Source organism: Prionailurus viverrinus, chromosome A2 (assembly GCF_022837055.1).
Source record: "Prionailurus viverrinus isolate Anna chromosome A2, UM_Priviv_1.0, whole genome shotgun sequence".
In the NCBI taxonomy this organism is placed as follows: domain Eukaryota; kingdom Metazoa; phylum Chordata; class Mammalia; order Carnivora; family Felidae; genus Prionailurus; species Prionailurus viverrinus.
The window spans coordinates 57149008-57163234 of NC_062562.1; the positions used below are offsets into that span (position 1 = coordinate 57149008).

Consider the following 14227-nt stretch of genomic DNA (forward strand, 5'->3'; position numbering starts at 1 on the left):
GACACAGGTCTCACAGTCACTTGTGCACTGCAGCAGCCCTCTGCCTCCCTGCTTTCCCGTGGCCTTCCTCAAACCATTCTCCAGAGGGATCGCTTTAAAAATGCAGATCAAATCGAGTCAGTCTTTCACTTAAGACCTTCCTCTGGTGGATTCCCACAGACGCAAACTCCTACCGTGGCTCCTGCCCATGTCTCTGATGCCATCTCCCTGCATCTGCTCAGCTTGCTCATGTCCTTTGGGGGCAGTCCCCCCATGGCCCCATGGCACGTTGCAAACCCCTCTGAGAGGCACGCTTGGCATCACCAGAGGGTCACTGCTGGTTCACTGCCGTCCATGTCTCCGACATACGGCTGTGAATGCAGCTCGGGGCCTTGGGAAGAGCATGTGGGTGGGGTGGGAGCTGCGTGGTGTGGGGCATGGCTCTTTGAGCCTCATCTGTGAGTTGGGGGTGACAATACTCCTTGTACAATACTCCTGGACAATACTCCTGGACAATACTCCAGGGTTGGTGGGAAGGTAACTTTTCGTGCACTGCCTCAAGCCATCTTCTGTGGTGGAAATCTGATGTTATGTCCTGCTACAGGCCCCCCAACAATTCCTCTCTGCACTAGGGTAGAGATGAGCAGCCTCCTGGGCCTCGCCAGACCCCACGTGGCGGCTCCCGCCCATCCTCACTCCCATCACCCACCGGTTTCCTGGGCCATTACCCCCACAGGTGCCGATCTTTTCTGCCTCAGAGCTCCACTCGGGTACCTCCTTGCCTGGGACACTCCCCCTACTCTGCTCGAAGGACTCCTATTCATCCTCCAGGGCCTAGTATCATGCCACTGCCCCAGGAAGCCTTCCTAACCCCAGACGGAGTCAGTCTTGCTTTGTACTCTCAGAGCACCATGCACCTTCCCTGCACAGCCTGATGAGGTCTGCCAAATGGCAAACGCTTGGGAGATGCGTTCGTTTTCCCAGCTGCTGTGGGCTGACTTGTGTGCCTCAGATTCACCTGTTGCAGTCCTAATGCCCTGCACCTCAGGATGTGACTGTATTTGGAGACAGGGCCTTCAAGGAGGTGACTAAGGTAAAATGAGGTCATATGGGGGCACCCTAATCCAATCTGGCCAGTGTCCTTATCAGAAAAGGGACTTATTGGGGTGCCTGGGTGGCTCAGTCAGTTGAGCGTCCAACTTCGGTTCAGGTCATGATCTCACAGTCTGTGAGTTTGAGCCCTGCATTGGGCTCTGTGTTCACGGCTCAGAGCCTGGATCCTGCTTCGGATTCTGTGTCTCCCTCTCTCTCTGTGCCCTTCCCCTGCTCACTCTCACTCTCTCTCAAAAAAAAAAAAAAAAAAAAAAAAAGAGAGAGAAAAGAAAAGGGACTTAGGACAGAGACATGCAAACAGGGACAGCCACATGAAAGAGACAGGGAGAACACGGCCATCTGCAAGCCAAGGAGAGGGGCTGCTAAAGAAACCAGCCCTGCTGACATCTCGATCTTGGACTACCAGCCTCCAGAACGGAGGGGATAAGTGGTCCTGGTTTTGGCCACCCGGCCTATGGTTCTTGTACAGCAGCCACAGAAGACCCCCCCCCCCACCACTAACCATGCTGCAAGCCCCATGAGAACAGGGGTCACGTGGGCTTTTGTCACTGTGGCCCTTCTAGAGCCTAGCCCAGGGATGACACATAAGAGGGGCTCAAACACTCATTGCTGAGTGGATGAATGACTGGCTATGGACTCCCAGAGCAGGTCCGTGTCCTCTTGGAGCCTACGTGCCCAGAACACCCCGCACTGCTCCTGATACAGAGAAGGTACCAGTAGAGAACCAGACAAAGGTACAGTGAGCTTGTGCCAATGTCCACGTCCTGGCCAGCTGGCTGTCTCTGAGCTTGAACAGTGGGGTGTGTTGTGGTTCAGTGTGTGCCCTGGACACCACTGGGCTCAGCCCCAGCCACCTCCTCCTGCCACATGACCTCAGGAAAGCTGCTTGGGCTCCCTGCTGGTTTGGGTCCCTCCTCTGTGAAGTGTGGGTGCTGTCAGGCCTGCCTCCCTAGGCTGCCGGGAGGATGCAGTGGTCTGCCTACGTGAGGACGCACTCCCTGGTGCAAAGCGAGGGCTCCAGAGTGGCCACCATCTGTGCCACTGCTACCATTATCCCTGCTATGGGCCCTGCCTGCCGCTTGCTGCTTTCCTGGATGGCTGCTATCCCTGCTGTGGGTCCCCATGCTGCAGACTCCTAAGTGACCCCACTCCCGCTGGCTGCTGGCCCATCTGGCTTCAGACAACATCCCTGAACAGTTCTTAGAGGCCATGCATCTAGTGTTTCACCAATTACCTGCTCAGGCCAAGGGACTCTGTTCTCAATCAGAAGGGAAATGTATAATCCTTGCTTGTCACCAAATGCAAAGTGCCTTCCAGGATCAATCAAGGGGAGGGGTCCTGGTAGCAGAGCCCATCTCAGCTTGAGAGAGGTTAACTCTCCCTGCTCTGCCATGGGGCTGGGGCCCTCGGTGGACACGTGGGACCCCCAGTGAGGACAGGGGCCTGGTGGGTGAGAGCAACACACAACCCCGGCCACCATTCACAGAGACCCTTGTGACGGGTCAGCTACCGTGGGCAGGGATTAGTGGTCTAATCCCCATTCCCTTCTTGGAAATCAGAAGTTTTCCTTGGTCTTAGCACCAAGGGGCTGAAGCTCCGACTGGGGGTGGCCTGCCAAAATCAGAAGGGGCTGCCTGTCTCTGCAGGTCATGCCCTGTGCTGTGCCCAGGGACTTTCCGAGGAACTGGGCCTACAGCACCTGCAGCCCTGGCCTGGTCCACCTACCCTCCTGGGCCGACCGGGCATAGAGAGCCGGTGATGCAGAAGAGGTGGCGCTGCCCTGCCCAGTACTCAGCCTCCAACAGGGCACCCGGGGACTTTCCTTCCACAGCCAACATCCAGGACCTCCCTCCCCTCTGACACATTCCAGGACTTGAACAGGGCCTGGCACCTGAAGGGCCTGATAAACAGCCGATGAGAGACAGACAAATGGAGGTGCAGGGCTACCCCTGGAGTCCTGGGACACAAAGGGAGGTCGTTTCGGCATGTGGGTGCTCGGGCAGTCTGCCTGAACGGAGGCCTGGGAAAGAGCCCTGAAGGAAAGAGCTTCTGAGAAAAGAGCCAGCTGGTAGGGCCTCTGCACCCCTCGCTCCTGGTGGCCACTGTGTATCTCCCTGGGGGCTGAAGAGGCAGGAGGAGACTCTGGGCTCTTACTAGATGCCAGGGCCTGTGATCAAGGGGCCTCAGTTTCCCCATCTGTGGACTGGGGAAGGAACAGAAGGACTCCATCCCTTCAGCCCTGGCCTCCTCTTGCACAAGTGCTCTGGGCAGTGCCAGAGAGGAGCACCAAGTGGTGGTCTGGAGTCACGTGCACCTCCAGAGGAGGGCTCTGGTTTGGGTCTGCAGAGTGGTCCGGGCAAAGAGAGAGGAACGAGGCCCTGGGAGGAGGTGAGGGGAGTATTCCCACAGCCAGCGTATGGGTGCAAAAAATGGCGCCCAGAGCAGGCACTCCCCCATCCACAGCCCCTCCCACTGGCCACAGGGTTCTAGAGAACACCACACATCTGATTCCAGTTCTCTCCGCTCACCTCCTTCTCCTCTTCCCTCTCAATCCCTGCCTGGACAGCAACCTCTCTGGGAAATTTGCCTTTTCCTTCCCTCAGCATGGCCACTCTCCCTGCCCTGTTTCCTGGCCATGTGCCCTTAGGGACACCCACCATGGTGACTGCAAACTGCTGGTCTGGGCTTCCGTCTCTTCCACAGGGACGTGCCGTGGGGCAGGACTCTGTCCAGTGGTCTCTGCATCCCCAGCCCTGAGCCTCCCCTGAAGTTTGCAGAGCTAGGCAGACTGGTACCCTCTCTCAAATCCTCTTTAAAGCACCAGAACCCCCAAAGCCATGTCACAAGGAATTGCTGGGCCGAGGGGGGTCTGATGATGCTGGTGCCTGCCTGCTTTGGAGGAGTTTCTGGGGAGGCCCGCGGCATACTAGGCCCCAGGCTCTGTGGCCCCCACAGGCCCGAGTTCAACCGTTTGTTCATCCCAGTCCAGTCTGTCCCACTGAATTCCTTCATTTCATTCATTGTGCAAGCAGCATTTCTTATTCTGTGGAAAGCCAGCCCCTGTCGTGAATTGGGATGGTACGCCAAAGACCCGAACACCTGTGGCTGGTTTCAGGGGACAGAAGCTGAAGCCAGCGTGGCTTAGGGACCCTCCTCGGAACACCCATTGGAGGCGAGCAGGCAGTGGTTCTCTAGAAGTGCCACCACCCTGCCGGGGGCCACACAGCAGCCCCCCCCCCCCCCCCCCCCCGTCCAATCTCTCAGGCCCTCTGCCCAAGGGCTCGCCCAGCAGAATGACTACGACAGACCCCTTCTCCCACACAGGGCCAGAGGGCCAGAGCTGTGCTTCCTCACCTCCCCACCAGCCCTGCATGGGAGGAGCCAAGGCTCAGGGGGCATTGTGGGCAGTGGGCAGCAGAGGGGTGTTGTGGGTTCAATCCCAGCTCTGACGCTTCCTACGGAGCGACACTGGGCAAGCTGCATTGCTTATCCACCAAGCCTCAGTTTCCTCATCTGTGAATCGGCGACACTCTGATGCCATGGGTGCCAACCTTTCTGGGTGCTTCACAGGGCCCCCTCGGACAGGGGCCACGGCTCCTGGAGAGCAGTAAGCAGAAGTTCCTTCTGGGTTCTCACTACAAGTACAATGCCACGCATTTGTTTTTCTTTTCTCATCTGCCTAGGGTCCATTTGGTTGTGATTAGTAATAGTTGAAAGGGTATCAAAGATCACCTAAATCCGGTGACCCTAAATGCGAATTATTAGCAGGACCCGAGACCTCTGTTTCGGGGACTGAGGGAGAGCCTGGCTGCCCCAGTCCGGGTCAACTTCCTGACATGTACGAGGCGGGGTGGTCTTGGCGGGGCAGGTAGGGCAGGCCCGTGGAGAGGACAAGGCCCTCACTGTGGCCGCCAGTGGTTGCGGTTTTCAATCGCTGCTGCTCTGGCTTTTCCAAGGCACGTGTCTGCTCAGAGCTCTGTGACTCGTGAGTTGTGCGGTCACTCGACTAGGGGCAGTGATGCACATCACACCAGCGGTACTTGGGGCCCAGGGCTCTGCAGTCACAAGGCCATAAGCTGCACGTGTACCGTGGGCCATCCCTGCCCGTACTGCTAGCACAAACCACACACACTCCTCCCCAGACTGGTGGGTCCAGGAGTACCCTGTGGGAGATGGGCCACCCAAAAAGCTTGCCACATTCTACCAAGGTATACTTATCAACCTACTAGGCAATTGCCGGTGTCTGAGGCATTGTTTCAGGAGATAAAGTTGTGTGTGTATGTTTACCTCCTCCCCTAGAGTAAGTGGCTCATGGCTGTCATGAGGGACAGTGCCTTTCTCCCCTCACTTGACTCTTTTCTAGCAGAAGTCATTTACCCCGCAGAGTGGGGTGTATGGGGTTGTGGGGGCAGCTATGGTCCCAGCTTCCCCACCCGCCCCGGGCTGCCTCTCAGAGCCAGAGCTGGTGCTGGGACACTGGTACGGCGTGGAGGGCGGGAACAGCAGGTCAGCACTCACCAGGGCGGGCCATGGCAGCCTGGGCCAGGCCGCCCAGCACAAGGGTCTCTCCCACCACGTGTGGGCCCCGTGGCGCCAACTCTCCAAAGCCCTGGCGCCTATCTTGGGGCTGGTGGGGCAGGCAGGGACTGCCCACTGAGACCATGTTCAAGGCGCTCTGCCCCTCTGCTCCCAAGGCCTACGTGGAGACAGAGGCAACCAGCCTGGCTCCACGAGGACACACCGGGTACTGAAGCAGCACCTGGGAAGCACGGACACTACGGCACGGACAGGATCCTCAGCAGGGTCCTCATCTCTGCCCGCAAAGCCCTCCACCTACTCTCTTTGCAGTAAGGTGACCCGGTGGGCTCCCAGCTCATCTCACAGGGCCTCTCAGCCTCCCAGGACTTACAATGAGGCCACTTTTTTGAAGGGAGCAGCTGCATACATGTGGGGCTTTCTGACCTCGAGGCCTTCTCCAAGACCTGGGATAGCTCCTCGGGTGTCAGGATGGGACTGTCTCACTAGCCCCACAGATTTTGGGGAGCATTTCCCGGGGGAAGCAACAGGCCTAGTGTCAGGACCCTTTTCTCAGAGGCCGGTGTCTATGGCTTCGTAAAACACCGTTTCCATATTAGGGTTCACCTTTGGCTTGTGAACTTGAGGACCAAGTGTCTGTCTTGAAATTCAAGTAGGGGTTACAAGTCACCGTGGGCCAAACCCAGCCAAAAGGTAGGTTTTGTTTAGTTTGGACAGTTTAAAATTTTTAGCCATAAGTTTTACATAAACATTAAATTAGATACAATTTGATTACTGGGCATATAGCAAGAGACCTGAGTGGCACAGCCCCCGCCACCCTGTCTCTTGCCTGCCACTTGGTCTGTTCAACACCTGCTTGGCCCTGTCGGGATCTGGCCTTGCCACCCGAGTTCAGAGGCCCCAGGGAGCAGGCGGGCCTGGAGGTCAGGGGCTGATGGGAAGACACCCAAAGATCTTCAGTCGGCCTCCCCCCACTGTGTTGCCCTGTGGAGCTAGCACCAAGGGCCATGGGCCACATTTGATCCCAGCCCCCCCACAACCTGTGGGCTGGGACAGCTCCCCTGGGCTGCTCCAGCTCTGGGAGGCTTGGGCTGTGCAGGGCCATGACCCCGGGCCTCCACGGCCGGCACTTCCAGCCTGCAGCCGACAGCGCCCCTCCTCCTCCACCTGGCACTGGGTGTCTCGGGTTCGCTGAAGAGTCTTTCACAATTAATGAACTTCAAAAAGGTTAAAAGTAATTCTTCATGGGAGGAATCGGCAGGAAAAGACAAGCAGGAGGGGGGTGTGGAGTTGGGGGGGCGGGGATGAAGGAATCTGACCAGTTATATTTAATAAAAAGCTTAAAAGCCACAAACAGGAAGCAGACCTATTAAAAAGGCAACACTGATCTAACAAAGGAATGTGAACTTGAGTTGACTGAAGCCGCGGCACTGTGTCTCCCTCCCTGTACTCCCACCCCAGTACCCAGAGCCCCCAAACAAGCCTCCTCTTGTACTCTGGCCTGTTCTAAGAACACCCCAACTTGGAGTTTGCCTTGGGCTAGGGGAAGGGGGCTGAGGGGAAGGTCAGCATAACCCCCCAAAAAAGGAAACAGATGGTGCTGGCCTTCCCTCGTCTGGACCAGCAGGCCCCTGCCACCGGGGCAGGGGTGAGTGCTCCGGGGTGCAATCCCCCCCAACTCCAGGCAGCTCCCTTCCTGCCCTCCCAGTGCCCTGTACCCCTCCTTCCCAGTGAGCCCCCACAGGGACAGGCCCAAAGCCCTGGGAAGTGAGGTCTGGACCTTGGCCTGCCCAGCTCATGCCTTGTGTGTATTTCTTGGAACCCAGAGCAGGACACTGTGGACCCTGGTTGGGCTGAGGTAATGACCAGGAGCAGTGGAGAGGACAGGACAGGAGCTTAAAGCCTGGTATCATGGTCACTTTGCCTGCCCCAAGGGAGTATGTCCAACTGTGATGGAGCTGAGCCCCACCTTGACGGAAACCTCAGGGTGCAAACAGCAGATCCGAGTGCCACAGGGAAGCAGGCCTCCGGTGCCCACTGCTCTTCCTCATGCGAGGGCAAATCCCACACATGACCCTCTGAGCTCGAGGAAGGACTAGGGAGGCAAGGGCCCTTGGCCAGGCTCTCAGGAGAGCAGAGGGTGCTGACTTCATCTGGCGAGCTGCCAGGGAACTTGGCCAGGGCACCACCCCACCTGAAGATGTCACTCAAGAAGCTCTACACCAACATCGTGTTGCTGACTTGATCTGAACCTCCCCGTGGCTTTCCAACCCTCACAGAATAAAACCCAGAGCCCTGCAGATACGCAGGGTACAGCAACATGCTGATGTGAAGTCGGGGTTTCTCTGTAAAATCCTTCAACTCTGTTGCATGTCTGAAAACTGGTGTAACGTACTGCTGGGGAAGAAAAGTGACATCCCACACACCTCCCAGCTTGTGCCAAACAAGCAGTCCTCAAGTCAGGGCCTTCGTACATATCCCCTCTCTCCACGAACGTGCTTTCCCTTGGTGTCAGTGGGGCTCCCTCCTTCCCTTTGGTCAGGCCCCTACTCAACTGTTCTCGCCTCAGAGAGATCTTCCCTAATTGCCCTGTCCAGAGGCACACACAGTGATTCTCCCCCTCACCCTCCTTAATTTTTCTGTGAGGCACAGTCAATACTCATTCAGTGCATTCCCACCCACCCCCTCCCATGACTGTGGCAGCCTGCCGGGTGTGCAGCGGGACCTCAAGAATACGGGTGTGGGGTACACGCAGGAGTGATGGGATGGAGGGCCGAACTAAAGAAATCCAAGGGCTCTATTCCCAAGAGCAAATGCACACCCTTGATCCCGCCATGGACAAGCCCCAGCTCAGGTTGCACAGAGCCTCCGCACCTACTGGTCTCCACGGGGCAAAAAAGGAGGTGGCAACTCACATTCTGGCTACTGGGGCAGTGTGCCAGGCCCCTGGTGGTCTCTCTCACCAACTTTTCCTTCAAAGCAACTGTCAGATCAGTACTGGTACCATACTTCACAGACAAGCCAGGTAATACATTCAAGGTCACCCCTATATGGTAATGGTGGAGCAGGAGCTCAGACTCAGACCTTGACCTTGGCTCTGCCCAGAGGCTAACTCCACGCCAAGCCCCTCCAGGACCCATCCCGGCTCTTCAGCCACAGGGGACCAAAGGCCATGAGGCCGAGTGGGCTGGGCCCCGTGTATCAGCTCAGGCAGGCTGAACATCCTGAGCCAAGGGGCACTGTCCGTGCACCGTCTCTGCTGTCTCTCCATGCCTGCATGGTGCCTGCCAGTGGGAGGAAGTGACTGCACTCACCAGGGATGTGGATCTTGAACTTGCCGCTCTGGCCGAAGGCGCTGTCGATGACCCCCAGCTCCCCAGTGGACAGGTGCACCTTGAGGCCCACGAAGAGCTGTATGTTGGTCTCCTTTTTGAACAGGGAGCGGCCGATCACGCTGTGGTCGTCTATCACCTGTCCCCACACACCCGGCCCCGGAGAGACAATCAGTATGTGCTGGAGGAGCCTGGGACTGCCGCTGCCCCTACCCGGCCCTGGGGTGATCTGTCTTGCCGACAAAGGAACGCACTGGAGTCACGTGGCAACCAGCCCTCATCACCACCACTGACCACCGCTGAGCTTCGGCTGCCGGCAAGCTGGCCGTGAGAGCTTTGTGTGGCTCACGCATAGCACACGGCAGCAATGGGAGGGAGGCACTGTTTCCCCACTTCACAGATGTAGAACTGGAGGCATAGCAGAGTTAGGCCATCCGTCCCAGGTCACAGAGCTCCCAGGGCAGACTGAGCTCAGAACCCACAACCTCCCTGCCCGTACCAGCCTCTGCATGGCCACTGTGCCCTGCCTGTCTCCAAGCACCTGTCTAATGATGGCTAGCGGCATTCTCCTCATGAAAGCTTGCTCAGACTCCCCAGGTCAAGAGGATGACATCCACACTTGAGTCTGCATCAAGGTTTTCTAGAACTTGCCTCACCCTCTCTCCGGTTTCCCCTCCCACAAGGAGTGTCCGAGAACTTGGTCTCTGCCACCCCATCCCGCTAAACACATATGCATTTCAGCCAAGGCTTTACTCACTCTGCTCAGGGCCCCTTCCTGGCCTGGCCCACATCTACCTACACCACACCCCACAGCCTCTTCTCTGTGATGCCCTCTTGCCCCAACCCCAGGAGAGGCCCCAGCTTCCCTGTCTCCCTGCTGGCCGTGGCCAGGCCCTGCGCTGCCCAGCCTGTGCCCCCTCACTCTTTGTGGAGGCCCAGGCCACAGAAGGGACACACACGTACATGAAAAGCCGACCTAGTACAGCCCTGATTTCAGCAAGAGCTGTGTTCACCTTGAACCTCTCCCCAGGGGACTGAGTGCGGGGAAGGTTGAAGTGTCACTCTCCCCTCCTGTGGCCTCCCCTGCCCTTCCTGGCTCCTTTCCAGGGCCTGTGCCAGGAAGGTGCCAGGCCTCTGTGTAAAAGAGAGAAAGAGGGACATGTGTATGTGTGTGTGTGCATGTTGAAGACTAGACCCTCCCCCAGATGACCTCAAACGGGCTAACGAGCTTCTTGAGATTTGCTGCTACTTCAGAGCTGGGCCCGTGCTTGACCTGGCGTCCGGCATGCTGGGTCCCACACAGGTGCCACAGAGCAAATGGGGGAGGCTTCTTGCTCTCCAGGCCCTGTGCACCGGCTTTGGTGCTTCTGGGGACCAGGGTTGAGTCTGAGCAGGCGTCAGCCCGGGCAGCAGCATGGAGGCTGGAGTGCTGCCAGCGGTGGGGCCTGCAGCCTCCACGTGTTCTCCTCCTGAGGCCGAGACTCATGGGGGACTCCCATGGGCCGGGCTGTCCTCAACCTCAGAAACCTCTCACTTCTGCCCAAGACACCAAGATTTGGCCAAGGGCCCCAGATGGATTGTTTTGAAAGGCAGAAACTGTCCCATTTACCCTAAAACCCTTTTAGAAAAACATATCCTATTCTATTTGATTCATAGCGCCAGATAAAAGGTACTTGAATTCCTCCTCTCCCCGGTGATGGATGAATCGGATACAAATAACGATAAGAATAATCATTTCCACTTGCACAGCCCTTTATAATTCACAAATCTCATTCCCACACATGAACTCCTCCTCGTCCTTCAGGACTCAGCCCCGGCAGAGCTCTCCCGTGGGCGGGCCTGCCATGGGCTCTGCCCCGTTTGTGGGTACCACAGGGTGAACTGAACAGAGGTGGCTCCTGGGAGCTGCAGGACACGGGGAGCGAGGGTGAGCGGATGTCAGCAGCCCCAAATGCTTTCCCAGGCTTCGCGGCTCCCAGGACCTCTGCCTCCACACCCACCAGAGCGGCCTGTACGTAGAAGTCTGTTCCCAGCCTGCCCGGGGCCTGGGAGGCAGGGCTACCTATCATGTTCGGCAGCCAGGATGGTTAGCCGCACTGACTCTGGACTAGCCGTTCTGTGTGCCCCATGACTGAAGGTGCTCAGTGCCACCTCCTGTCTTAAGCTCGGCCTGCACTACTCAGAGGCCACCAGTTGTTAGAAGAAAGTGCCTCAGAGCACCGCAGCCTGTAACAGAGGCATCAGGGGGCCCCACTGAGCCCCGGGGCACCCTTGTCTGCAAGGGGTTTTCATTCCTACTTCAGGGCAGTCAGAGGAGAGATCTGAGGGAACTGCAGTCACCAGGGCCAGTGGCACGGTGAAAGTTCAAAGCCAAGTATGCTGAGCCTTTACAGAGCCTGTGCTGAAGACGCCCGCCAGGATGCCCCAGGGGCACTCTGGGCAGGACGGGTGGGTCCCAGGCCCTTGCTAGCCCATGAGACAGGGCCAGCTGAGACCCAAGACCTGTCCTGGGCCCCATGGCTGGGCGAGAAATGACACAGTCAGAGAAAAGGCAGTCCTTGCACCAGGAGCTTACAACCTACCTAGAGAACCACCTTATAAAAGGCACCACAGGGCCCCAACAGGCAATCCAGGCAGAAAATTCACACCCAATTCCTAACAATGTTCATCCTTTCTTCCTACAAATATTTACTGAGAGCCTACCATGTGCCAGGTGTGTCACCGGGGGCAAATCCCAGCTCTTGCCTCCAGGGGCTCATGTATATCCTTGTGGAGGGTAATTATATTCTTTCCTCCATCCCATTGCCTCTGGACGGCTCACTGGCTACAGGGTGTCCCTGTCTCTGGGCAGGGCCCTGGTGCCTGCAAGGGCCCCAGTCAAGCTTTTTGTGCCTGTGTCCTCCCAGGATCCTGGCCCTTGCTCCTCTGTAAACCCTGGTCCTGTCTCTTGTCTTTGGAGCACAGATCACTCCCTGATATTATGCCATAGCTTTATCTGCTGTTTGTTTGTTTTTGTTTTTTTTTTTAATTTTTTTTTTAACGTTTATTTATTTTTGAGACAGAGAGAGACAAAGCATGAACGGGGGAGGGTCAGAGAGAGGGAGACACAGAATCTGAAACAGGCTCCAGGCTCTGAGCTGTCAGCACAGAGCCTGATGCGGGGCTCGAACTCACGGACCGCGAGATCATGACCTGAGCCGAAGTCGGCCGCCCAACCGACTGAGCCACCCAGGCGCCCCTATCTGCTGTTTGTTTAACGTTTATTTATTTTGAGAGAGAGAGAGAGAGAGAGAGAGAGAGTGAGAGAGCAAGCAGGGGAGGGGCAGAGAGAGAGGGAGACAGAGAATCCCAAGCAGGCTCCACGCTCAGCTCAGCGCCTGACACGGGGCTCGATATCCCGACCATATCATGACCTGAGCCGGAATCAAGAGGTGGACGTGCAACTGACGGAGCCACCCAGGTGACCCTGTCCGTTACTTGTTTCTTCCTCCCAAGCGGGACACAGGTCCGTGAGAGCAGAAACATGTCTCTCTTCTCCACAGCTGCGTTCTCTGCACATCAACAAGCCTTGCTATATGCTTCCCGAATGCCTGAGTCAATGTTAAATGTACCTAACTGTGGTTGTTGGTACGTCTGCAATGCTCAATCCTGCCTGTGGTCTTTCATTTTTTAACACTTCATCGACGCATAACTGATCTATAAAAGCACGTACACATTTTAGGTATGTAACCTGATAATTTTAGAGATATGTATACACCCATGAAAACATTACCACGATCAAGCCGATGAACATAATGAACATGTCTATCACCCCTCACCCCCTCCCCTCAACCGTACCTACCCCAGACTTCCCCCAGTCCTCCCGGGCTCAGTTTGGACAAGCCTTCCTTCAGACAGCCTCCCCACATGGCAGGAACCTCCTGTCCTGAGGCCTGGCCACTCTGTCTCATCACTGGCAGCTGGCCTGTCTGTGTCCCTCACGAGACAGACTGGGAGTTCTGCCCTACAGGGCCCTGGCCCATGACAGGTCCCAGTAAATATGCACGTGATATGCAGGTGGGGAGGGAGATACTGCTGACAGAAGGGGACTCTTGGCTCTTTGGGCGCAAAGTAAATCACTCAAGTGGACTTGCGGCTGGGGGTACGTTTCATTAGAGGGAGCCCACAGCCCCGCCTCGCAGCTAGGTCCCCTTCCGCCCCAGTACAGGCCATCCCTCACACCGGAGCACAGCAGGCTCTCCAACGGGCCTGGTGGCGGGGCTTCATGGTGACCAGGGCCCTGGGGTGGCAGGCATGCTACCTATTAGCAAAAAGGCATTTCACAAGACTTTTTATTGGGCCTTCTCCCCCGCCTCTTCCTTTCTTTGGGTTATAGAATATTAACTTAAAAAGCTAAATGCCACAGACACAGCGGAGGACCCATCTCCCACCCCCTCCCAAGCCTCGCAACGAGGGCAGACTAATTTTATTAACTTCAGGGGAACTTCAAAAAGCTTCGGGGCCTTCATGGCAGACTGCAACGACCCCAAAGTTGGTTTAAGTGCTACATAAACAAAAGCCTAGGGCCAGGGAAGCTGAGGGCTCTCGGCACTTCTTGTTTATGTTCTCATCTGGCCAAGTGGGCCAGCGTGCGGGCTGGCGGGCCCTGTAATCCTGCCGGTGTGTGGTGCCGGTCAGTTCACTGACCTACATTACCACAATATTTTTTTAAGCATCCGGGATAAGGTGAGGAGCGAATGGGCTTTTTCTGACCCTCCGAGGAGGGGGCCCGAGGGGCTCCCTCTTGCTTGCTGCCTCGTGGTCTCCCTGGGCTGGAGTGGCAGTTTAGAAAGGATTCAAGTTCAAAGGCAGGGCCCTGGTCATTCCTGTTCTCTTGTTTTATGGCTTGGCCAGAAGGCATAATAGCACTGATTAGGTGTAATGTCCCTCCTACTAACTTCTGTGTCTTCAATTCCACTTGTAGGGGTCAGGCAGTGTGGGTGAGGAGGCTGGCCTTCAGCATATTGCCAGGAACACCTTGTGGTCTCAGAAAAGCTGACGCACCACCCCCCCCTCCCCGATGGTCCACACTATCATTTCCAGCAGCCTGAGTGGATCCTTCCAGGAGCTGGAAGATGGCCTAGTCTGGCACTATGGACACAAGCTGCCAGGGCAGTGAGAGGAGCTGGCAGCAACCTCCTCTTCCCTCAGACTGTCCAGCCCTCTGCACCTCCTCTGTCCCCGACCCCAGCACCCTCAGCAGGTGAGAGCCACAAACTGTCCTTGGC

General features: G+C 56.8%; 1 protein-coding gene across 4 annotated transcripts in view; it reads right to left on the reverse strand.

Moving 5' to 3' along the window:
- EEFSEC (eukaryotic elongation factor, selenocysteine-tRNA specific) overlaps positions 1 to 14227 on the reverse strand; it is a 252343-nt gene that overhangs the window by 39109 nt on the left and 199007 nt on the right. For all 4 annotated transcript variants that reach the window (XR_007150177.1, XM_047848987.1, XM_047848989.1 and 1 more), the window contains exon 6: positions 8943 to 9099. Coding sequence is in view for 3 of the 4 variants with exons in the window: in XM_047848987.1 (XP_047704943.1) it covers positions 8943 to 9099 (157 nt within the window). In the remaining variant the exon portion in view is untranslated. The remainder of the gene's footprint in view (positions 1 to 8942; positions 9100 to 14227) is intronic.